The sequence below is a fragment of the Camelina sativa genome, chromosome 13 (genome assembly GCF_030686135.1).
Source record: "Camelina sativa cultivar CO46 ecotype springtype chromosome 13, ASM3068613v1".
NCBI lineage: Eukaryota > Viridiplantae > Streptophyta > Magnoliopsida > Brassicales > Brassicaceae > Camelina > Camelina sativa.
The window spans coordinates 11197525-11224034 of NC_141892.1; the positions used below are offsets into that span (position 1 = coordinate 11197525).

Genomic DNA, 26510 nt, shown 5'->3' on the forward strand with positions numbered 1-26510 from the left:
TGAACAGTGTATCAAGCCATATAATGAGGTAAGGTTCTGAAGCAAAATATAGTTGTAGCCTTGTGTGGGCATTGTGGCTTGGTGGATTATAAAGTTTTGTATCCATATCAGAGAAGATGTGTTGCTTCTCAAAAGTGAAAATATTTAGCAATATATATATTCCTTTGGAAATTATATAGGTTTTTGAGACTTGAGAGGGGCCTTGCTGATTTATAAACTAGTTTCGTTTTTTTTTTTGAAAATTATGTATAGACTTGTTTTATAAATGTGACTTATGGTTTATGGAGTGTAGGTTGTATATACTACTTTGACATGCACGGAGCACGGTAAAGTTTATCGAGTTAATTATGAAATAATGTGGATTTTGCCCTTTTGGCTAAAATCTTATGGATTTGTCAAATTTTCAAGATTTTAAAACACAATTTTACACATTATGTTTGCGTTTTTTGTAAGGTTTAGTATTTGTTATGAAGTATGTATTTTAGCAAATTTTTTTTACATATTTATAGATTTTAAAGTGACCAAAATGGCAAATCTAAAATATTGAAGAAAAGAGAAAATTCCCAAAAAACACACCAACTATTTAATATTTGCCAGAAAAAATATGAACTTTTTTCGTTGCCAAAAAAATACACAGAATATTTTTTAGTTGATGAAAACTACACGAACTATTATATTTTTCCAATTTCTCCTTGTCTCCGTTACGGCCGTTAACGGCGTTACTATTTTTTAGAAAAATTCCAGAAAAAAGCACAAACTATTTTTTTTTTTTGACAACAACTTTTTTTTCTTTGCCTGAAAAATACATAATTTTCAATTTCTTATTTTTCCATTAACAATGTTATAGATCATAACTCATAATTTTCTCTGCTCTCTTGAACTTCATACAAGTATGAAGTTTACACTACTATTTAGGATAACTAAATTCAAGAACAAAAATACATAATTAGATTAATCAACACTTAAACTGTAAACTTTCATGAGATCTCCACCTTTGTAAATCAAATGAAAGACATTCCTCATCTTCACCTGAAAACCATCCTATCTCAGGCACAGATGGAGTAGGTGCCAACAACAATGATCAGATATTTGTTAACCTTATACAAAGGATACAAAGGTGGAGATCTCATGAAATTTTAGAGTTTAAGTGTTAATGAAGTTTCAAAATTTGTAAAGTCCGTATAAATCCAAAAACAACACTAATTGAGAAATTTAGAGTCGAGTAATTTAATTGTATATTTTTGTTCTTGAATTTAGTTATCCTAAATAGTAGTGAAAACTTGTATGGAGTTCAAGAGAACAGAGAAAATTATGAGTTTTGATCTCTAACATTGTTAATGAAAAATAAGAAATGGAAAATTATGTGTTTTTCAGGCAAAGAAAAAAAAGTTCATGTATTTTTCTGGCAAAAATAAATAGTTTGTGTTTTTTTCTGGAATTTTTTAAAAAAATAGTAACGCTGTCACAATGCCATTAACGGGCGTAACAGAGACGAGGAGAAATTGGAAAAAGATAATAGTTCGTGTATTTTTTATCAACTAAAAAATATTTTGCGTATTTTTGTAGCAACGACAAAAGTTCATGTTTTTTTTCTGGCAAATATTAAATAGTTGGTGTTTTTTTTAGGAATTTTCCCTTGAAGAAAATGGCAAATTTAAAATAATTGGAGTGAAAATTCATAATAATCCCAAAGTTTATCTCATCTTGTTGTAAAAACTCAATATATCTGTATTTTGAGTTCTTTTGCTTACTATATATTCTAGGACTCAGAACTCCCGCGATGTCGCGAGATTTTTTTATGAAAATAAAGTAAATAAAGTCATGGAAAGTATCATAAAAATACAGGGATTGTTTGGAGGACTTTACAAGATTTTAGAAAACTAATTAACAAAACTCTTTAGCAATCTTTAACAATCTTTCACTTATTCACTTTTAATGATTTTGTTGAACTCTTCATAAATCTTCATAAAATGTTACTAAAAACACAACCATCAAAATGAAAACTTATAACAAAAAATATTATGTAGAATAGACGCAACTATGCAAGAAACATTAAGTATAATAAATATATAAGATAATTTATGAAGAATTATGATAAAGAGCTACAACTGAAAGATCATTATGACAAAGTGATCCGAACTGAGAATATTGAACTAATAGTTGTAAAGAGTAAATATAAATTTATAATTAAAATTATATTTAATAGTGAGTGAAACTGTATCAACAAAAAAGTAAAATTAAAATATACAATTTTTAAAAACAAAATAAAATAAATGAAAATATTTTTTAACGAAATTTACGATAAATTACGCAATTGTAAATTCTGTATTAAGTTTTATTAAATTTCTATATTGCTATAATGATTTCTAAAATTTGATTTAGATTATAGAATAAAGTTGAATATTAGATATTAATATTCAAATTATTTAGATTAAACATAAAATGGAAAATTTGTTTCAACGAACAATGATTTGTTAGTTATTGATGAAGAGACAAATATATAAAAAGTTCAAAAGACATGACTATTTAAATAGACACGCCTATTAGAACAAAAAGTTGTGATGAAAAATATAAATAAAATATAGTGAAAAAAACAACTCTACAATGAACAGATACAGCTGTATCAATTTTTTTTTAAAAAAAAGTAAAAACAATAATTTTACGGAAATGTACTACCAAAAATCGCAACTGTTGTGTGTGCACTGTAAACTGCTTTTTAAATAGAAGGCATATTTATTACTATATTGAAAAGTCAAATTCAAAAACTCACTATATAGTCCATCTAACTATTGGAAAAAAAACTCCAGGTATTTTCATTAAAATTTTATATTTAAAATTAGATTTATCATTCCAAAAATATTTTGTTAAATCAAAATTGGATGAATTTCTTTACTTCTAAAAGAATGAATGCTAGAGAATAATTTAGAAATCTGTAAAAACCGTTGAGATTGAAAGTTTATATTATTTTGTGTCATGACTAAAAAATGAAAACAGTTCAAACAAACAAAAATATATATATATTCTAAAAGTTATGAATACTAGAATAAACACAACTCTACAATGAAAAGTTTCAACTTTACAAAAAAACGTTACAATGAACAATCGCAACTTTTTGTAAAATACACAATTTAATTTTTTTACAGATTTTTTTTGGAAAATTATCCAAAAGGTACGATTGAAAAAACACAAATTTTATAAAATTTGAATATAAATGAATATAAACTTGTTTTAAATGAATATAATATCAACTTTTAGATGAATATAAATGAATTTAAACAACTTTTGGTAGCATTTATAAATGAATATAATAGATTAATATCAACTTTAGTGGCATTTAAAAGATTTTTGGAATGATGAATATAATATCAACTTTTAGTGGCATTTATATTCATCATTCCAAAAATCTTTTGTTAATCAAGAATTAGAAAAATTTCTTGATTTTTAAAAGAATGACTGCTAGAAAGTAATTTAGAAAAATTTATAAACCCTTGATATTGAAAATTTAGTTGATTTTGTGTCATGGCAAAAAAAATGAGTCTTTTTTATTTGGTATTTGTATGGAACGGGGATAGGGATTTCTTCTTGTTCAAACAGACAAATATATATAGATTTCAAAAGTTATGAATGTTCTAATAATTACAACTCTGATGTGAACAGTTGTAACTTTTCATAAATAACTGTTTTAATGATCCATCACGACTTTTCGGAAAATATCCAAAAGGTACGATTGAAAAAACACAACTGTTAGTCGCATTTTTTCGGATTGTTATTATATATAGATTTATTTATTTGTCATAACAAGATTCTTTTGCTTACTATTATTTTCAACCTTTTTAACACTGTACGCGGGTGAGGCTCTCTTTGAGACGCATGACAACCTTGAACAACTAGGTATGATGGAGAGGGCATTGGGACCTTTGCCTGAACATATGACCCGAAAAGCCTGGTCACTTTTCTCTATTTAAACTTTTGGATACACAAAACTTCAGACATATATATAACTAAATGCCCATCGCTTGTTACATGTTCAGGAGGGGGAGCAGGCTGGATTGGAATGAAGGAGCCAACTCTAGAGATAGTATTATGGATGTAAAAAAAGACTTGATCATCTCAAGGTTAAGCGTCCATTGATTCTTCTTTGTGTCTAAATGTCTAATGATATATGTTTCGTTTGATATGCCATAATCTGAAGTAAAAACCTTCTCACAATATCTTATGGTATCAAAACATTTAGACAACACATGTTCTGGATTTGCAGATCTGTTGTATGGTTTGCTGATATATAATCCGTCCAAGCGTGTCACAGCAGACGAAGAAGCTCTTGACCATATTCTTTCCTTAAGAGCTCAAGTTGAGAGAAGCAAAAACAGAGATGAGGCAAGTATGCCTGCAGAATTACCAATGAGCACCACAAAATGTAGAATTTTACTTAAAATCAAGATTTTGTTAGTTTCTAAAGCTCTTTTTTTTCTCACTAGCACCAAACAATAGTACTCCAATTCCAGTTTCAAGTTTGGTTACATGTATTTTGGAGCATAACCTCTGTTGTAACAGACATTTGTGTTATTAATACTAATCGACCTTATAAATTGCATACACAAGCAATCTTCACGAATACAAGACTCTTTTAATAGCAATGCTTGCCCCAAGACACAATTCATAATAAAAAAAAGTCGTCATAATATGTTTCAAAGATCGTTGACTGAGTTTAGTAATCCTAAAATCAAACGAGTTTTTTTAAACCTGATCATTGCTAAAGATGGATGACCTTTAAACAAGATTCAAGATTAAAAGATTGAAAAAAAGAAATTTGAGAAAAGTTTGTATGCAATATAAGATCTTCACTGAAATCAGCCACTCTGTCTCCCACCAGATATCGATCATTGTATTCCACTCGGTGAATCTAGACGAAGAGATCAAGGATGAGCTTGGCTACGAACCCTAAGATGATGATGGCTAATAGCACCGGCCATACGAACCTCTGCACGGCTATGTTGACTTCACCAGAAAATCCAAGACATGGGAATAGAGAGTATGCCACCAAGAAAGGAAAGACGAGAGTGGCTATAAGAGTGAACATGATGGTATAAATGATATCCAGAAGCAGCCACGTAGTGGGAAGACAGTTGATTCGGACATTTCTGAGTCTCACTAATTTCTCCCGCCAAGCCACTGTTGCGAAACAAGTGATACGCGTGAACATAGTCTGTGAGAAAGAAAGAAAGAAAGAAAGAGATGACTTGTTGCCCAAGAAAGCAAGTTTTTGATTTTAGAAAGACACTCGAGATGGAATTTTTTTACCAGATAGGTCCAGATGTTAAGGACGACTAATCCGATCAACCATTCTTGGAGCAATGAATAAACCGGTGATTCGTTTAGCGGCACTTGTAATGGGATGATGATCATAAGGTTGATAAGGCGACCAAGCATTGCCGGTATGCCAGAGATCTGTTTATTGGATTTTGCAAGTTATTCAAACATTTCCGCAGCAAAAGAGAAAAGTTTCAGGCATTTTTACACTTAGGTTGGAAGAATGGGACCTGAAGTTTTGAGTTTGCTTACCCAGATTGAGAACAGTAAAGTATTCCGTATCGGGAAGACAAAGTGGTTGAGAAGCAAATCAGTTCTTCCAGTCATGATATGATAAAATACGAAGCAAGTCCCCTTGTAGGTTTCTCGCAGGGTATAACATCCAATCCAGAAACCACACAGATCTATAATGATAAAATTTGAAATGTCACACTTTAAAATTAGAAGCTTAAAAATAAAATCGTCATTTGCTATGAAACCATAAGTAGAAAAGTTATGAAGCAAGATGATGAAAGTTACATACCATCGTATTTGAGTCCGGAAGGTATGATGAAAGAGAAAGAGTGGAAGAACACCCTTCCTATCAGAAGTGGCAAAACCATGGAGATTGTGCCAATGAGAAACATGCTCAAAGCAGCTAGAGCCAACATCAGTCCGATCTTTAGTATAATCCTGCAACTTCAACATATCAGGATTGCAAAATTTTATACATGAATAAGTTTTTATTCAAAAGTCAAAACTCAAGCTATCTCTTACCTATCGTCGCCAATATCCTCTTCAAAAGTGGTATCACTCTGAGATCCGTATAACCTGACTACAGAGCCCTCAGCTAGTATATACACTAGAGACCATTCATCAAGATTCTGAAATGGTCTCACATTCTGATATGCATGGTTTTCAAGCAAGAACTCGCTCAACTCAAGCCAAGAACTGACAGTGATAATCCACTTGCGAACTATGGGTTCTACAGCCTGTTTAATAAGCTCGGCTAACCACTCGGGGGATCCCAGACTCATTAAGAACGAATAAGCAGCCATTGAGCCAAACATAACCCTTTCGTCATAGATCCTGCATCATATTCAAGCGTTTGCTTTTTGTTAGATTAGAAAAATATCAAACAGCATGAAACTACAAATAATACAAGGTAAGACAGTGGAGCTTAATTACCAGAATTGGAGTGGGAAAAATGAGGGGCTGACGAGGGAGATGGTCATTATTGGTAAGTGAATCACAGTCACCATCATTGACCCGTGGAAAGCCAACGCAAATAGAAATTGGCCAATGTATAGTTTAGTGACCTTGTAGTTGGGATCAGTAACATCTAGGAGAAACCAAAAGGGTCGTTTGTGAAAGATCTGTCAAAAGAAAAATATGCAGTAAGTCTAATGAAAATATAGTCTTTTCATGCTACTAATAAAACAAAATGAATGTTTTTACCCTCTGGATAAGCACCATGGAATTGAGAGCCAATAGCAAGCAAAAATGTCCGAAGAACCAATGTACGATCATGACTATGGGATAATTTGAAATCATCTCAAGCCTCCGGGAAATTGGCGTTCCTATTATAGGGAAGGTGCAAAAATCTAACCAGCAGCCAAGTGCTAAAGGTAAAACACCAACTTTCAAACACAAGATGAAACCATCCTTGACCACGTATAGATTTTTCCATAATTTTACCGAAAGTATCCACAGCAAGAATGGGGGTGCCAATGCTATGAAGAGGAGCCCCAATGATACTATCCTGGCAATGGCTTTAATGGAGTCTCGACTCAGAGTAACATAACTTCCAAGATAAGCTAAAGAAAGCGAGAGAATACTCATATATCCAACAATGACAGGTTCTTGGCTAAGTGAGTATCCTGAAAGAAGCTGCATAGCTACCTCCGTAGGTAGGAGCGCAAAGACAAGTTTCCCCATGAACAATGGAAGAAGCACGAAGCAGAATGAGACAGATAAGCTGACGGCAAGAACCTGCAGGACAGATTAAAACAGGGAAAAACAAATATTGTTATCCTATGATGCACGGGTACGTCTATTTGGTAGCCGTCCCCGTACCGGGGACATGTTGGGAACGGGAACTCTATGGGGACTCTATGGAGACGTCTTAGATGCTTTAGGGGAAGATAACATCAAATTTTTGATATTTGCATCCATTTCATTTCATTCAAAGCACTCTTATCATAAGCATAGTTTCATTTTTTTGTGTTTTTCTACTTTCTAGACTCGTTTCCCCCTCTCTCCTTATCCCATTAGCTTTACTAATCAGCTCTTATTAAAGGTATGGGTATCTTTTCTTATGTGTTTATTGAAGTACCCATACCGTACCCGTATCTATAAATTTTTACTTTGCCGTTTTCCGTCCCCGATTTCGTACCCGTTTCTAGTTCCCGTACCCGTTTCAGTGCAACATAGTTGTTATCATGTTTCACATAGTAGAATATTTCAAAATCCGGATACATAACTAAGCTTGAAACCTATGAAACGAGAAACAGGGGACTTACAGCAAATGAGTTGTCATCAAGAAAGAAGAGCAACGTTCTGACTGCTCCAAATTCATGAAACTGTGCGTGTCCAAAAAGAAATGGTCCTTCATGAGCTTCAACCATGAGGCCGTGCATGGAAGACAGGAAGGCGTCCAAGAAGATCATGCCACCAAGCACAGAGAATGAGCAAATGTTTAAACACAACAAGGCCAACAGCTCCATGTTCATTCACTACGACGTGACGCCTCCCACGGATAAGTTCAACAAAAAACTTGACAAGTACCATCATTGTCAAACCATAAGCGATGAAAGCATTGTAGGTTAAGCTAACCCAGAGAGAAGCAAATATCTCTGACACAGGGTAAGCTCTCTGAGTTTCAATCGCAGCGCCTCTCCCGCAAGGATGAAAAGAATAGCAATAAGCGTTGAAGAGAAACACAAAAACCCAAGAAACGACGCGTAATGCTCTGAGAAACAGTCCTCTGATGAGAAACTCATGCCATGAGACTGCATGAGAGCCTCTTTGGTACGTTCTCCGAGTAAACAGGGACAAATGAGTAGCTACGCCCACACACCTAACATCCGTACAGATTCATAAAAAATCAAGGTCAAAAATCGAAATCGATTTAAAACGTTTTATTGAACACTGAAACCCTAAAGCAAGAAAACGAAGTTTGAGAAAACCTCGCAGTGTTTGTGTCCGCGGCGGTTGAGCCACAGAAGGAGACATTGCTGATGAACATACTTGATGGAGCCTCTACACGCACACGGATACCTCAACGGGTCGTCTGGTAGCTCCGGCGATCGGCAAATCCGGCACAAATCGACTCCATCGTCGTCTTTGTCATCGTCTCCCGTCGTCGGAAAAGCTTCGTCGTTGCCACCGATCACTTGGTTCTCCGCCGGAAACGCGTCCATATTCAGAGAGTTTCACTCGCTTCTCTTCTCTTCTCTCTCTCTCGCTTCTCTCTCTCTGGTGTGGTGTGGTGTCGTCTTCACTTTGCCGTTGTGACGACTTGTATTGTATTTTGTTTGTTATTGTTGACAGTTTGACTAGAAGACCCTTGAAGAAAAATAAAGAAAGTCCCTTTTTTTTTTTGTTTTCTTCTTATTTATTATACCACAGTAAATTAATAAATTACACTTTATCTTTTTTACTTGTGACATAATCCAGTCGAGCTAGCTAACCTTATTTTGATTTGTTAATTAGTACTTAAATTTGATTAAAATCTTAAACCTTTGGTAAATTTTTCTTAGGGAGACAACTAAATTAGTTCTCAAGTCTCAAAGTATTGACTAAAAGCGTGTTTATGGTCGAGCCACTTAAAAGGGAAAGCCGATTGATCCCGACGCTACGCTTCTGAGTCTTTGAAGCTACTCTAGCCACGCCAAAGTCGCGAAGCAGTTGATCCATGTGATGTGAGCATAGTCTACGAGAAGAAGTGAGTAATTACTTGTTTCCCAAGAAACAAAATAAGTGTGTAGACCAATTAAATGTAGACTCCAAATTCCCGCATTTTAATTTATAGTTTCAGTTACAAAAGAGAGAGAAAAAGAAATTAAAGATCTACTCATCACATAACGATACATCTCACTGTCAAACAACCCTAATCACAACACCATGTTGAGGCTCTACTAGGAGTTTATGGCCTGGAGAGTGTTGATAAGTGGGAGACAGAGTAAAACTAAACTTCAAGACGATAAGTGAAACTAGCACTTTGACTTCCATCATAGCAAAGTTTTTGCCTAAGCATATTCTTGGTCCGAGGCCAAATGGGATGTATGACTGAGGGTATTCGCAAGCTTTAGAGATCCCTTCACTGAACCTCTCTGGCTTGAAGTCGTTTGCGTCTGGTTCCCAAATCTCGGGGTCTCGGTGTAAAGCAGGAATGAGTGTCCAAATGCACACTCCTTTTGGTACCACAAGGTCTCCGAGTCTTATCTCTGTGAATGCTTCTCTTCCCACGATTGGTGCTGGTGGATATAGTCTCATTGTTTCTTGTATTACCATTGTCACCTAGTTTATATTTATGTATACAAAAAAAAAATGTTATTACGTTTCTTGTACATAGTCTATTATGTCACAACTTATTCTCTATGTAATTTTCGTATGTAAGAGATTACCGTTTTAAGGTTGTGAATGGATTCTGCGTCGGGAATGCCATTCTTGCAAGAACTCAAGATTTCATCACGAATTCGAATCTGCCAACTAGGATTGAGAGCGAGGAGCATAAGGCATCACGACACAGAGACTGCGGTTGAGTCATGGCCGGCGAAATAGATGCTCTTGCAATTGTCCACCACAAAACGTCTATAGGCTGACTTGTCCCACAAGTTACCATCGCAGCTACGCATCGCTCCCTCGAGTATCAACTGCATTAGATCCTTCTTGTGAGGTTCGACACATTCAGTCTCCCTCTCCTTCACCGTTTCCCAAATCGAAGATTCCAGTTCCCTCTCAAGCGCATCAATATTTACATCACCGTGCTTCTTACTCCCAAACACCATATCACTTGCCACCATATACATATATATACTTAATTAGTTATATGTTTTGCATGGAATGAAGAAGAATAAAACGTTTTAACGATACCGTGACGACTTACGTGAAGCCATTGAATCTGAAGAGGACGCTCTGTTTAGTAATGGCCGTTAAAAGATCTCTAATCATAGAGAATATTGCTTTGCCTTTTGAAAAAGAGCTACCAAAGCAAGCCCTAGCGATAACATCAGCCGAGACATCCTTAAGGTCTTCATCCACTCTTATGTCACACCCTTGTTCTCCTCCTCTTTTCACCATCTCTTCCCATTTGTTCAACATTGGCATGGCCGATTCCACCATTAAACCAACCATTCCCTTCACATTTCCAATAATCAATCGATGAAGCCAAAACTAACAATCCGGCTATATGATGCTAAATCTAAAAGACATAAGACTAAAACCTTGATTTTGTCATGGGTAAACTCATGGGCAATGATACGTCGTTGATGATCCCAATGAGACCCGTTAGAGGTGATGATGCCACTGCCAAGAATGGGATTAAGGCGTTTGGTGATGTGAGTGATTCTTCCAAGGTTAAGTGTATTGGTTTGCCTAAGCTCCTTCACCATTTCAGGGTCGTTTATGTAAAGGTGTTGTTTTAACCCCGTTGAGTATGTGTAAATCCTCCCTTCGTTACAGTTTTGTATATATATTAAAAAAAGGTAATTATAATAAATACCATTAAAATAGGTTTTTATTCCAAAAATATCACAATAGTATTAAACTTAGTTCACCTTTAGCTACCTAAATCACAATCATTTCTGAGTAAAAAAAAATCACAATCATTTTTTTTGGTTATTATAAATTAAATAAACTAAATATGTACGTGGACCATATTTCTCTTATGGGATATTTATTTCTATCTGGTTATGGATTTTCTTCCTGTAACGTTAACTAAGAAAAAACGTGCAAAGCTGTCTTTTTGTGTATGCCTTTTCATTGGAATGGACGAAACTATTAAGAACACTGATTCTTGTTCTAACAACATGAGTTATTTTAATGGAAACATGTAAAAAAATAGTTCTTCCAAATTTTAATTCCTACATTATTTTTTTTTCTCCAATTGTTGAATTATTTGTGTGTGACAATGTTACAGAAAAAATGTTCAATAGACCCAAATGCAAAGTGGTAAAAGTAAAACTATCCTTTTACCAAAAACTATCTATATAATATACTATGTATTTGTATAAAACAAAGTTTGAGATACGAGATTCGAGAAAAAAAAAACAAACCGTATTGTTTTCGCCAGTGAGCAAAATGAGGAAAGAGAGAAGAGGAATAGTCATGAGAAATGATGTTATCGCCGGAACAGTGTTTAGCCTCCGACTGGATTCGTTGCATCTCCGTCACATTGCCGTTAAAGATCGACGGTGGAGGACCTTTCACGCCTTGCATCTTTAGACTCCTCCGCATCCTCCACAGCTCCACCACCGCTCTGCCATACACATGGTAACATACGCTGACGATTCCGACAATAACTATGCAGCAGACTGCATTTACCGAAGGAACAGCAAAACTCTCCATTTTCACTCTTTTGTCTATTCAAGATTTTTCTTTTTACTTTTGTGTTTTATATATGCCTTTACTCTTCTCTTCTTGACCCATATATAGTCAAACCAGATTCCTTTTTGAACATATAAGTCCAAATTCTTATTTTATTAAATCATTTCTACTTTGAACAAATAAGTATATCACAGTAGGGAAACAATCTAGGGACGCCCGGTCCATATAGTTTTAGCATGTCCACATTATTGTTGGGCTTATTATATTTGAAAAACACGACCCAAACAAAGCTATAGAATCATCACGGTTTTCAAAAAACAACATTATAGTGTAAACTGTAAATCAAACATTCATCAATCAAATATGATTTAAGCAAAGGACAATTCTGGTTCTTAGGGTGAACTTCTCTTGTTCACACCTTCTTAATTAAAAAAATAAATTCTGTATATCAATTAATTTTAAAATTATTAATTCTAAACATTATATTGTAGTTTTCAATTATAACATCTAAATCCAAGTCACTTTTTTATAAACCCAAACTGACATATAATTTTGTTTAATTATAAAATTTAAACTCTAACCACTTTTTTATAAACCCATATTAAAATACAATTTTGTTTAACTGTAAAATCTAAACCCTAACCACTCTTTTATAAACTCAAATCCACATATAATTTTCTTGAATTGTAATATTTAAACCTGAAACCCTAACTACTCTTTTGTAAACCCAAACTGACATTTGATTTTGTTTAATTATAAAATCTAAACTCTAACCACTCTTTTGTAAACCCAAGCTGACATATAAATTCGTTTAATTATAAAATCTAAATCCTAATTATTTTTTTGTAAACCCAAACCGACATATAATTTCGTCTAATTATAATATCTAAACCCTAACCACTCTTTTGTAAATAAAAACCGATATATAATTTTGTTTTTTTTTTGTAAAAGTTAAGCCCTAATTCTCTTTTATAAACCTAAACCGACATATTTTTCTTAATAACAATTTATACAGAATTTGTTTCCTAAATTTGTTTTGTCTTTTTTCTTTCAATTTTGATTTATTTTACAAACATGATATGACATGGCTTTTTGTTGTATTTTGATTTGTGAATTTAAAGGGGGTGAGTCAGAGTAGTTCACCCCTAGGGGTGAACCCAAAATTTTTTCTATAATTTCGTTTAATTATAAAATCTAAACCCTAACCACTCTTTTGTAAAACCAAAACTACATATAATTTCTTTTAATTATAAAATCTAAACTCTAACCACTCTTTTGTAAATCCAAACCGACATATAATTTCGTTTAATTATAAAATCTAAACCCTAACCACTTTTTTGTAAACGCAAACCGACATATAATTTTGTTTAGTTGTAAAATATAACCCTAATTCTCTTTTATAAACCTAAACCGATATATTTTCCTTAATAAAAACCTCTACATAATTTGTTTCCTTAATTCTCTTTAATTTATTTTATAAATATAATATGACATGACGTTTTGTTGTATTTTGATTGGTGAATTTAGAGGGGGTGAATGAGAAAGGTTCACCCCTAAGGGTGAACCTAAGAATTATTCGAAATTATATGTCGGTTTGGGTTTACAAAAGAATAGTTAGGGTTTAGATTTTATAATTAATCGAAATTATATGTCGGTTTGGGTTCACCAAAGAATGGTTAGGGTTTAGATTTTATAATTAAATAAAATTGTATTTCAATTTGTGTTTATAAAAAAGTGACTTCCGTTTAGATATTATTATTAAAAATTACAATATAATATTTAGAATTAATAATTTTAAAATTAATTGATATACAGAATTTGTTTCTTTAATTAAAAATTTGTTTCCATAATTGAGATGGGGTGAATAAGAGAGGTATAAAAATAATAAATTAATTATAATCACAATAGAGAAAAAACATTTCAAACGCAATTTTTTTTTTTTGAGAATAATCACAATAATTTTTTCTCAAGCGCAAAATTAGTTTAGGAATCCAACTAATTGATACATGAAGAAAAGACAAAGAGACGAAAAGGTTGGCTCTCCCCATTCTATTGGTTTTATTGATTCTTTTTTAAATCAAATATCTATTTTAAGAAGAGATTTGGAATCAAAGGTCATCATAGTACATATATCATGAATCTAATAACTATTATTGACACTTGTATATGGTGTCATAGTTTCTATTTAAATAATAAAATTTGTATAGATATATTTGTTTTCTTTTTTTTTTCATAAAAAAATATATTAGGGTATATATTCTTTTTCTTTTTTTTTTCTAAAAAAGATTTTTCAACTCTTATCTTCTTCGTTGACGAACGCCGAGGTTCCTCCAATTCAAGAAATCTTTGAGCCCTTACTCTATGAGCGCTGATCTATTACATTGAATATCATCATGAATTTTTATGATTTATTATGCTCTCATTGTCCCTTTTTTTCTCAACCAGTTTTTGTCTCTAAGAAACAACAACAAAAAAAATGGGAAGAACCAAGATTTTCAAAAATTTCCTAATTTCAGTCCAGAAGAAGATGACATCCTTTGGAAATCAGGGGAACAGGGTTATTTTGAAGGATAACTTGTCTGAGGTGAAATAGGAATGAGCTGAAACTGTCCAGAATCAACAAAAAGCAAAGTCTTCTTCAATTCTTCCAATTCCTCTTGACGTGCTTGATTCTATTGCATTAGGTACGTACTTTTTCAGTCTCAGCTATGGTAAAATAATATATGAAGAAAATATTAAGTACATTGATGAGGTCGACTCATCTCTTCTAGATGAATTGTTGCACCTTTAGGGAGAGATTTTCAAAAATGTACCAGATAATTAGAATTGTACACAGTTTATATTTTGTACCATTACTAGTAAATTACAAAAAAGATATGTGAGTTTTATGTAAGGATACCTAGATTATATTCCTCATCGAAATTATTTCAATTTCTTGTATTTTCGAATAACGTTTGTTTTGAAATGTTTATACTTGTTGTAAACTCGTATTTATTGATATCAATATGTTTGATTGTTGGAAAAGAAATTACAACGATTTGTAAATTTTACTTATTTGTCTTTGTTACATGCTAGGTTACTAATAGCATTTTTCACAAGTGCTCATCATTATTTTCTTTCGATAAATATTGGTAAACCTTTATTTGCTCAAAAAAAGATATCAGATAAATAATACACTAGTAGAGTCTATAGTGTTATAATAAGATATTATGATGAGCTATAAGATATTATTGTCTTAGAACTCTAATGATAACACCATGCTGAGGCTCTACAAGCATTCTGAACACTGGAGAGTGTTGATATGTGGGAGAGAGAGTAAAACTAAACCTTGACACAATAAGTGACACGAGAACCTTGAGCTCCATCATCCCAAAGTTTTTCCCTAAACACAACCTTGTCCCTAAGCCAAAAGGGACGAAGGACTGAGGGTGTTTGCAGGCTTTAGAGACTCCTTCGCTAAATCTTTCTGGCTTGAATTCATTCGCGTCAGCTCCCCATATCTCAGGGTCTCTGTGCAATGTAGGGATCAACGTCCAGATGCACACTCCTTTTGGCACCACGAGGCCTCCGAGTTTTGTGTCCGCAAGGGCTTCTCTTGACACGAATGCTGCTGGTGGGTATAGCCTCAACGTTTCTTGGATAACCATTGTCACCTATATATATGTGCAAGTGATGTTAGGTTTCTGAAAATTTTCATACTTGGAGTTCAAGAAATTTTTGAAGGTTGTAAAATTACCGTTTTGAGGTTGGGAAGAGAGTCAGCGTCAGGAATACCATTCTTGCAAAAACGAAAGACTTCATCGCGGATCCGAGTTTGCCAGGAAGTGTTGAGAGCGAGGAGCATAAGACACCAAGAGACAGCAACCGCGCTGGTCTCATGGCCGGCAAAGTATATACTCTTGCAATTGTCCACCACGAAACTTTTGTAAGATTGTGTCTTGTCCTTCAAGCTACCATCACAACTACTCATAGCCCCTTCTAGTATCAACTGCATTAGATCCTTCTTGTGATCTCCCACACATTCTCTTTCCCTCTCCTTAACGGTTTCCCATATCAAAGACTCAACATGCCTCTCCAACTCATCAATCTTCCCGTTCCCATGCTTCTTGGTACCGAACAAAACATCACTTGCAACCATAATATATATTTATCAACATTACATTCCCTTAACTAATACATATAGACAGAAATGATTGTGAATTCCACTTACGTGAAGCCATTGAGGCTGAAGAGGATGTTGTTGTGAGTGATGGCCTTTTGAAGACATCTAAGCATAGAGAAGATCTCTTTGCCTTTGGAGACAGAGCTCCCAAAGCAAGCTCTAGAGATGACGTCAGCAGAGACAGCTCTTAGGTCTTCGTCCACTCTTATGTCACACACAATTTTTCCTTTTCCACTTCTGACCATCTCTTCCCATTTGCTGAGCATTGGCATCGCCGATTCCACCACGAATCCCACCATTCCCTTGACTTTGTCGTGGAAGAACTCGGGGGCGATGATACGACGTTGATGAGCCCAATGAGGCCCATTAGAGGTGATGACACCACGGCCAAGTATGGATTTAAGGCGCTTGGTGACGTAAGAGACTTTGCCAAGGTTAAGAGTGTTGGCTTGGTTAAGTTCTTTCACCAACTCCGGGTGGTTCATGTACAAGTGTTGCTTCACCCCCGTCGAGTACGTGTACACCCTCCCTAAACATCAAATTTTTATTCCAATAAATTACTCAGATAAAATAAATGCTCAAAACCAACTTAGAAAGCGGTGAGAATCAAAATTTAGTTCCTCTTAATCTTAATCAACATAACTGATGATATACTTTTTTCCAAATGAAAACAAAAGACTGATGATAACTATTACCGCTCCACGCGTGCTAGCGAAGCGACAACTACTTTGGTATTTTTAATATTTATCTTACTATTATTACTAGAAAAAAGGGAACCAAAATAATAGAACTGCTTGAGTAAAAAAAAATAATAGAACTGCTAACTTTTTGATCAAGTAGACCCGATCGTACAAAACCTTATTGGCTATATAAACTTATCTAAAAGACAGCGTTTGATAATTTTTAAATTCTGCGAGTTAGTTGTCATGTCAATCCATGCATACGTTACATACACATAATACACGCATATATTATTATATAGGCCTTAGCTGTCAATCAGTATGAACATATGTATGAATAAAGATTCACGTATGCATGTAAACATTGTGGCGAATATAGTAATATATATGGCCCTTTCAATCACTATCTATTTACAAGATTTTATGAAGAGACATGAGCTTGTTTTATCTGCTATCATCCGTCCAAAATATGGAATCGTCTAATTCAAAACGACCAAAACGGACTCATCCGCCTCGTATGTTATCATTCTTCAAAATCAGATATGCCTATCTACTTTGTTGACAAGAAGAACAAAATTTCTTTTCCTCACATATCAAAATTATATGTGATTAGAGAGCATACCGTATTGTTTTCGCCAAAGGTCGAGATAAGGAAAGAGAGAAGAAGTGTAGTCATGGGCGATGATATTATGGCCAGAGTAGTGTTTAGAGTTAATCACCGTTTGTGATTGGATCTTTTGCATCTCCGGCACGTTTCCACGAAATAGCGACGGCGATGGACCTTTCACGCCCTGCATCGTCAGCTTCCTCCGCACCCTCCATTGCTCGGCCATCGCTTTACCGTACACCTGAATCCCTAAACTTAACACTCCAATAACTAGTATCCACCAAATGGTTTTTGCAATCTCTACTATCAAACTCTCCATTTCCTTTAAGAAAAAAATTGGTTATAGTTCTGAACTCACGACTTTGATTCTCTTGCTCTTCTTTGGCTATATATATAGTCGACCATTCCTTTTTGACCAAAGAGGTTTTAAATAATAAAAATGTATTTATGCATATAGTAAAACCTCTATAAATCAATAAGGTTGAGACCATAATAAATTATTAATTTATAGTGATATTAATTTATTTATAGTATAAATTAATTATTAGTTTATAGATATTTTGTTTTAATTGTTAAAACTTTAGAAGATATGAATTGAGACAATTTTATTTAAAAGAAAATAGTGATCTGGATGTTATATATTGTAAAGTTTTAGACTTGAAATTTTAATATATAGAAAATGAATTCAACAAAAATTTAGAAAATAAATTACAATGACTATAAATAAATACACTTATACAACACTATACACTTATATTAATTTACAATCTACAATTGTATCAAAATAAAAATGATGCATATTTAAAAATTGAAAACTTACCGAACTTTTTAGATATTTTTATGATATAGTTATAAATTATATTACAACACTATATTTTAATAAAACACAACATAACAACTGTTTTATAGAAATAAGGTCTAACAAAGTTCCATTAAAAAAGAAACTAAAATAATACTTGTATATCAACTTATATATATAGACATGTAAATTTATATAATTATTAATTTATGATATCATTTAGATCATACTTTAAATTGGAATTTCAAAAATAAAAGATTATTTAATTATATTATCGATTTTTGTCAATTTTTATACTGACTCAATTTGGACTGGTTAAATTAATTATTTTTATACATAAAAGATTATTTTTGAAAAATAATACAGAAAAAAATGTGAAAATATCTCTTAATTTATTGAGGTTTTATTGTATGTTAAGATGGAGAGTACTTTGCTTTTGATGGAAATAATTGTAATATTCATAATTGTAGGCCATGTGTCTACCTATACATTTAATTTGCGTATCGGTCCATACAGTAACATACATACGCATAGAGTTGGAATGAAGTAGAGAGTACTTTGCTTTTTGAGGTAAATGTTCAAATAATTAATGATCCGTTATCTATATATGGTACTACACATATATACACAGTTACGTACGTAATAAAAACATGAAAAATATGGAATCCCGTGTATGTACTCTATTTCTATCTTTCGGTCCCTCTTATTGTGTGTCTGTTCTGTTTAATGCGGGAGGGGTACAATTGTTTTTTCTAAAAATGAAAAAAGAAGTTGGGATAATGTTTTAACTTGTAGATTTGGATATCTCTCGAGAAAAATCAGATCACTCTATTTTTTGTTTATCTTGTGCCTAATATATGTCTTAAGTGAAGAGTATGATTTGTATTAACTATTAAGTTCTTTCATCAACATTATATTTGTAACTAAGAGAATCACATATTTTTGGTCAATTGTGATGCAGCTATGGTTAGAACTATAATTAGTTACATGTGCACAAAAGTAGAGATGTTATAAATTACTTACGCAAATTATTTTCTTAGCTTAGACACAACCATTTATAAGATAATAAATGAAAATATGATTTTCTTTCGAGAGATATCTAATTCTTAGCTACGCTCTTAAAATAATCAGTAAATCTTTACAAATAGTTTTAAATATAAGACTTGGGAAAACAATATGTATACGTACATGGTAATGCTTCTTTAATCGCAATTTGAAGTATATTATTTGGGGGTCTGACGAATAATTATGGAATTATATATAACGTGCGTGGTGCGACTAGATACAGATTACACTAGTTGAAGATATCATCAGCTAGGGACAGTCCAGCGTCACGTATTTGGAACTTTATGTAAATATCGGAAAGTACTACAAACTCGAATTTATGACAAACTCTCTTGGATCTCGATCGAACGTGGTCGTAATAGCAATTGATATACCAGTCAATACCATTAGTGTTATTCATTCATATGTATACCCATATTCAAATCCACATAATACAGTTTGACTAAATTTCTTTTGATAGTCAACCTAATTAAAATACTTATGGTCGAGGTTAAAGAATAACACAAAATTTTCAATTATTTAGAACCTATATATATATATAATATGTATGTTTAGTTTAGATATAGATTTCGATCTAAGATCTGATCAATAAAAAGAAAACATATCATATAAGATGTCCAAATTATAACATATAAGATGCCTTTTCCAACGAAGTTGCATGAGTGAATACTTTAGTTTATATTACGTGGAGGAGCCAAGGGATGTTGACTTTTTGTGTGACATTTTGTAGTCAACGATTATTTCTGTGAAAAAGAAAAAAAAACATGATAAAGCATTGGGGATCCAATTTGACGAGGACTAGGAAATTACTTAGAAAACTCAAATTGTAGTGAAAACTAGTTAGCGGTCCAGTGACCAGTGGTAGATATGGCCGTCCTGCTTTAACCTAGAGTTGTATATACATAATACATGTCTGGTTTAATTCAATAAAATTTCCATGTTTTAGATATGGTCTCTTCCTTTAACTATTTATAATTTTACTGAATTAGTTGAACTAAAATGTCATCTATATATCTATGTTTTCACGCCAACAAACGAGACTAGAATGCCATCTAAACTCAAATTATTGGGATCCCTCGAATGACAGCCACAGCCACATACTTAGATCTACAAATTCTCGTAACATTACTAATTGTCAAGTATTTGTTATTGGGTAACCATCAAATTAAATTTGGTCATAAGTTATGCCATTTACTTATCGTTGATTTTGGGCAAATATCTACAATCTAAAGGTTTTGTTCTATACTGATGTTGTATCTAGCTTGATCTTATCCATTTAATCAATATAAATAAATTTTAATTTACTGAAATTTCTTTTTTAACCATATAATGGTGAATATTTTCTTAAATGCTCCATCAAATTATATATATGAAAATATCGACCTTTGAACATCCGTAGAAACAATGACTTTTAGGTTGTTTATAAGCTGTCGACAGTTATTCTTAGAAAAAATAGGATCAAATTCATCAACCATCCCGATCCTATTCCTCCCTTTTTTTTTTTTTTGGCAAAGCTAGTTTTTTCATGCCAACTAGTATAACCTTTTTGTTGGTTTCAATCTAAACTTAACAAAAATTTTGTCATCGCGCTAGTTAAGTTCGATGTTACTATCTTGGAAAATCAAAAATATGACATCGTCACATATCTCGACAATGCATATGGCATCATTTTACACAAAACATCCCACCCACCGTTTGATAAGATCACCGCTAATTAGATCACAAAACTTTTGTTAGTATAAAAAATAAATTTTCCAGACAATTTGGTGATTCAATTCTAGATAAGTTCACATTCTTTTTTTTTTCTTAAATATCCATAGAAAAAAAATCTTCTTTTATTGTATTTGGTATACTATATATATCTAAAGGTAACCAAAAGTTGAATAAGATTTAGTTGTTGTTTAGGTACCAACTTAACTTCTTCTAACACATCCAAGATGACTAAGCAATATTGATTTTGGTTTGACATACAGAAAACTAAATTTTCATTCACAAATGGAAGATGAAATTATGAGGACTAATTAGTAAGCTACACTACTGTCTGTTAAAGTTTTTTTTTAGGGAGTAAAAAAAATAAAGGACTCGATGGGGATTGTCAACATCACAGTAGAGATCAAAGAAATGATCTCTTTCAATGTTCATTGAACGAAGTAACGAACTTCAAGTTCCCTTTGTCCCTTGTACTTCGTTTTTTTTCTTAACTTTATGTATTTTTATTATTCTATGTCATCAAGTTTTCCTTTTATGCAATTAAAATTGTTTTGTGTGACACAATCGTCAACATATAAGGATTATCTTAATTTAATGTATTTTAATTGATTAAATTTTGAGCACCTCTTCGTTCATCCCTTTTAAAACAAAGAAATAAAATATGAATACACTATTAAAAAATTAAAAATTTAAACCGTTATTTTATAAAACTAAACCGACATATAATTTCATTCTAATTATAAAATTTAAACTCTAACTATCTTATTTATAAACTCGAACCGACATATAATTTCATTCTAATTGTAAAATCTAAACCCTAACCATCTCATTTGTAAACCCACACCGACATATAATTTCATTCTAATTGTAAAATCTAAACCCTAACCATCTCATTTATAAATCCAAAGCGACATATAATTTCATTCTAATTATAAAATTTAAACTCTAACCATCTTATTTATAAACCCAAACCGACATATAATTTCATTCTAATTGTAAAATCTAAACCCTAACCATCTCATTTGTAAACCCAAACCGGCATATAATTTCATTCTAATTGTAAAATATAAACCCTAACCATCTCATTTATAAATCCAAACCGACATATAATTTTGTTCTAATTGTAAAATCTAAACCCTAACCATCTCATTTGTAAACCTAAACCGACATACAGTTTTGGTCTAATTGTAAAATCTAAACTCTAACCACCTCGTTTTGTAAACCCAAACCGACATATAATTTTGTTCTAATTATAAAATTCAAATCCTAACCACCTCATTTGTAAACTCAAACCGACATATAATTTATTTTTAGTTGTAAAATCTAAACCCTAATTCTCATTTATAAACCCAAACCGATATATAACCTCATTTAATTTTAAATTCTAAACCAAACCAATATTTAATTTTCCTTAAATAAAAGTATACAGAATTTGTTTCCTTAATTTTTTTTTTCTTTTTAATTTAATTTTGATTTATTTTTTAAATGAAATATTAGATAGAACATTCTTATTGGTTGAGAGGGAAGGGGGTGAACCTAAGTATTTTTCTTAATTTTTTTTTATAGTTTCTAGCCAAAATATGATGGAACATATTTCACCGTCGACTAATTTACTTAAGGTTTTATTTTATATCCTCAACAAATATGTCAATTTTATGTATTGGGATATATTTCCGTTGGCTATCAATATTTTGTCGTTAAAAGTTGCAAAAGTATATGAATAACGAATGATTAATGACGATAGATAAACAAATAATATGTGAAAAACATAAATTTTGCTGCTATATAAAGCTTTAATTGCAAATTTGGTGAAAGTTTAACAAAATAATGACAGTCACAATGTAGAAAACATATATAAGCATATTAATATCGAGAGAGTAATGACAATGGATAAACAAATAATATACAAAAATATGAAATTTGTGGCTAAATAACGCTTTTAAATTGTAAATTTGGTGAAAAATTTAGCAAAATAATGACAATCAAAATAGTGAAAACGTACAGAAGCATATAAGTAGTAGAAATTAATGACGATGGATAAATAAATAATATCTGAAAAACATGAAATTTGTTGCTATATGTAGCTTTAATTGCAAATTTGGTGAAAAATTTAGCAAAATAATGACAGTCACAATGACAAAAACATATATAACCATATTAATATAGAGAGATTAATGACGATGGATAAATAAATAATGTATGAAAATATGAAATTTGTCGCTATATATATAGCTTTTAAATTGCAATTTTGCTGAAAAATCTAGCAAAATAATGACAATCACAATAGCGAAAACATACATAAACATATTAATTGTGAGAGATTAATGATGATGGATAAACAAATAATAATGTGTCGCTACATGTAGCTTTAATTGCAAATTTGGTGAAAAATCTAACAAAATAGCGACAGTCACAATGACGAACATATATAAGCATATTAATATCGAGAGATTAATGACGATGGATAAATAAATAATGAAATATGAAATTTGTCGCTATATTTAGTTTTTAAATTGCAAATATGGTGAAAAAACTAGCAAAATAATGACAATCAAACATACATAAGCATATTAATGGTGGAGATTAATGACGATTGATAAACAATTAATATTTTAAAAACATGAACTTTTTCGCTAAATTAACTTTTAATTGCAAATTTAGTGAAAAATATAGCAAAATAGTGATAACCACAATGACGAAAACATGCATAAGTGTATAATTAATAGTGAGAGATTAGTGACGATGGATAAAAATAGTATATGAAAACATGAATTTTGTCGCTATACATAGTTCTTAACTGCAAATTTAGTGAAAAAAATATATGTGTATTCAATTTGTCGCTATTAGTAACAAACTTATGACGGTGAAAATTTGTCGTTTTAAATAAAATTTATATATTTTAAGTAGCTCATGAACGTTGAAAGTAAACAAAGCATTAGAAAAATAAGTAATGAAAATTTGAAAGAAAGAAAAAATGTTAAAAGAAAAACAAAATTTTAAGGTATGGTTGTTCAGCAATGCATATACGAACATATTTCTTTCTTTTCATTATAATTTTTTTTTGTATATGTATTGTGAAGATATGTCATAGAATCATAATATTCATTTGATGGTGAAAACCAGTTCACATATGCTTGTTTAGAGGTTTTCCAATTGTATTTACAACACAATTTATGATATTATTTAGTCATGTATATTTTTAATAGCCAAGGTGTCATAATTTACGTGGCTAAAGTGATTTTAGCAACATATACACAATATGTGGTCAACGCTAGTGGCTAAAAGAAATACTTTTCTCTATTCAGAGAAAATTGGCAATAGATTGTGCGAAAATGTGGCAATGATCACGAATTTGGCAGTAGAGAAAATTAGGTTAGTGGCTAATAATGGCCAATTTGCCACAGATTAACAACTAATAAATCTCTGACCACGTAGCTACGAATCAGTGAAATTTTGCTATGGAAAATATGCTATGCTAACCACAAAAAACAACTGTCAAATTGATAACTAATGGATATTTCTAGACTCCAATTTATATAGAAAGTGATGCAGTGTAGTCTCATTAAGCTAAGAAAAAAACTCAAAGAGATATCTATCAAAAAATTATCCCAGACACGACTATCGAGGAGGGTCTTTCAACCAATCTCTCTGGCGCCGGTATAGGCTTCTACCTATTGAGGTTTTTCCTCGCTGGTGTCGGGATCTGTCCGTCCTTCTACCTGCTCGATTAATATTTGCTCTTTCTAGTGTAGCTATTTTCAATTTTATTCCCCGTTTTTTCCTCTTTTTTAACTCTACCCCAATCCTAATAAAAATTCCCTCTGATCTTATAACATCCGCGAACCAAAATTGGGAATTTTGGGGATGGGTGTCGATCGATACCAGAGAAGTGTCGATCGACACCAGCAATTTCTGGTTCGACCAGATTGTTTTAATTCGCGATTTTTGGGTTGGTTTGGTTTATTTGGGTTGTCCCGACCGGGTATATAAGCGGAGAAGCGAGAAAGTGAGGATTTTAGAGTGTTTTGGTCGTCGTTGAGAGAAGAAAAAGAGAGAAAGGAGAGAACTTGAGAGTTTGGAGATTTTTGGATTGTTCTTGGCTGTTTTGGAGAGATCTGTTCCTGTAGAGTGGAGATCTAGATCTAAGGACGAAGGAGAAGCTTCCTAAGGTGTGGGATTCGTCATCTTTTGATCAGAATCTTCTTGCAGAGAGGTGAGTGCTTGACCATGGCTGATCTAAGCCTGAGATCTCTGTTGTTTTGGCTGTTTCTTTGTGTTTGTGGTGTTTTCCTTGTGTGGGTTGGTTGTTTTTGTGTTCCCATAGGTTCCCGAGACGGTTTGGAAGCGGATTGGAACAGAGGTTTGTCGTTCGGCTTCGTGCAGATCGTGTCTGCGAAGGCGGTGTCGATCGACACCAGTTAGTGTCGGTCGACACCATGTTGGTTGAGTGTCGGTCGACACCGACCTAGTGTCAGTTGACACCAGTGATGTGTTAGCGTCGGTTGACACCAGTGACGTGTTAGCGTCGGTCGACACCGGTCTAGTGTCGGTCGACACCACACTTAACCGAGTCTTGTTTTCCTGGTTTGTTGTGTTGTTGTGTTTTGTTTGTTGGCTTTAATAATAGAATCTCAGTTGCTTGTATGTATAGCCCAGTAGATGTGACGATGGCCTCACTGAGTGTTTATTAAATACTCATGCATCTCAATTTGTGTTTGCGGTGCAGGTAAAGGCAAAGTGTGAACGTGGAATCAAGGCGATGAGGAAGAGGATGATCCAGGGTCTCATTTGTGTGATGTTGGTTATTTATGGTTATGTGTTGGAACCTTGGTTAGAGTTATGTTAGGTTGTTGGATAGAATGGTTAGGAATGTTATTGTATTAATGATATGTTGGTTTGGTATTATTTGTATGTTTCCGCTGTGTAAGATGGTTATTGCTGGTTTAAATGATGTTATGTGGTTTCGGTTGGTTTAATTAATTAGTATGTGATGCTTAATTATATATTGTATTTTTGAAAAAAAAACGGGTCGGGTTGTTTCAGATCTAAACCAAAATAGCTGTATACTCCCGCCGATCTCCACTGCACCGGAGACTTCGCAATCCTCGGGAAACCAGTTTTCTCATCCCTTACTCTGGCAATTTACTATGAAGCTAGGATTTTCCCCAGTGGATTTAACTTCTATCGTCGACTCAAACCGCGGCCACTGACTGATTCCCCCAAACTTTCACTCACCAGAGATGCGTCATGCTTCGCAAACATCTCTGTTCACTTTGGACAGCCGACTCAGCCAGCTCTTATCTTGACAATCGGTTATGATTCTAGGATTTTCCCCAGTGGACCTAGATACCAAAGACGACCCCTGCCACGACCACTACATGAACCCGCCGTTCACTCACTCATCGAAGAATCCATCTGGACCGTAGATTCCTCTGTCAATCTCGGGCGGCCGACAATCTGACCTCCTTGTGCGGCGTCCTCTTGGATACCTAGGGTTTCCCTTAGTGGACCTAGACCTCAAGACATGCCCATTAGTGCAAAAATGAATCAAACCCATTTATTATTCTCAGGATGGTCAAAATAGCAAGCACATGCCATCTAATTCATCCTCCACGGATTGTCATTGTCAAGCCCTGCTTCATATTCCTT

At 33.0% G+C, this 26510-nt stretch overlaps 2 protein-coding genes and 2 pseudogenes across 3 annotated transcripts; all 4 read right to left on the reverse strand.

Moving 5' to 3' along the window:
• Positions 1-4753: 4753 nt before the first annotated feature.
• LOC104738160 (putative E3 ubiquitin ligase SUD1) lies at positions 4754-8711 on the reverse strand (annotated as a pseudogene). Its single transcript, XR_015577668.1, has 9 exons — positions 8478-8711; positions 7812-8368; positions 6748-7281; positions 6478-6665; positions 6067-6378; positions 5834-5982; positions 5563-5714; positions 5302-5448; positions 4754-5206 (listed from the first exon to the last, which is right to left on the reverse strand). The product of XR_015577668.1 is annotated as a putative E3 ubiquitin ligase SUD1 (transcript).
• Positions 8712-9275: 564 nt separating this feature from the next.
• On the reverse strand, positions 9276-11913 carry LOC104736514 (cytochrome P450 714A2-like). The gene is made up of 5 exons (XM_087481949.1): positions 11568-11913; positions 10737-10963; positions 10400-10650; positions 9918-10305; positions 9276-9810 (listed from the first exon to the last, which is right to left on the reverse strand). The coding sequence occupies exons 1-4, from the start codon at positions 11857-11859 to the stop codon at positions 10032-10034; spliced, it is 1044 nt and encodes a 347-aa protein (XP_087338075.1). The 5' UTR covers positions 11860-11913; the 3' UTR covers positions 9276-9810; positions 9918-10031.
• LOC147929394 (cytochrome P450 714A2 pseudogene) lies at positions 9391-9804 on the reverse strand (annotated as a pseudogene).
• A 3036-nt stretch (positions 11914-14949) lies between the features above and the next one.
• LOC104736515 (cytochrome P450 714A1-like) lies at positions 14950-17764 on the reverse strand. The gene is made up of 4 exons (XM_010456517.3): positions 17303-17764; positions 16049-16529; positions 15575-15965; positions 14950-15491 (listed from the first exon to the last, which is right to left on the reverse strand). The coding sequence occupies exons 1-4, from the start codon at positions 17604-17606 to the stop codon at positions 15066-15068; spliced, it is 1602 nt and encodes a 533-aa protein (XP_010454819.2). The 5' UTR covers positions 17607-17764; the 3' UTR covers positions 14950-15065.
• Positions 17765-26510: the final 8746 nt, after the last annotated feature.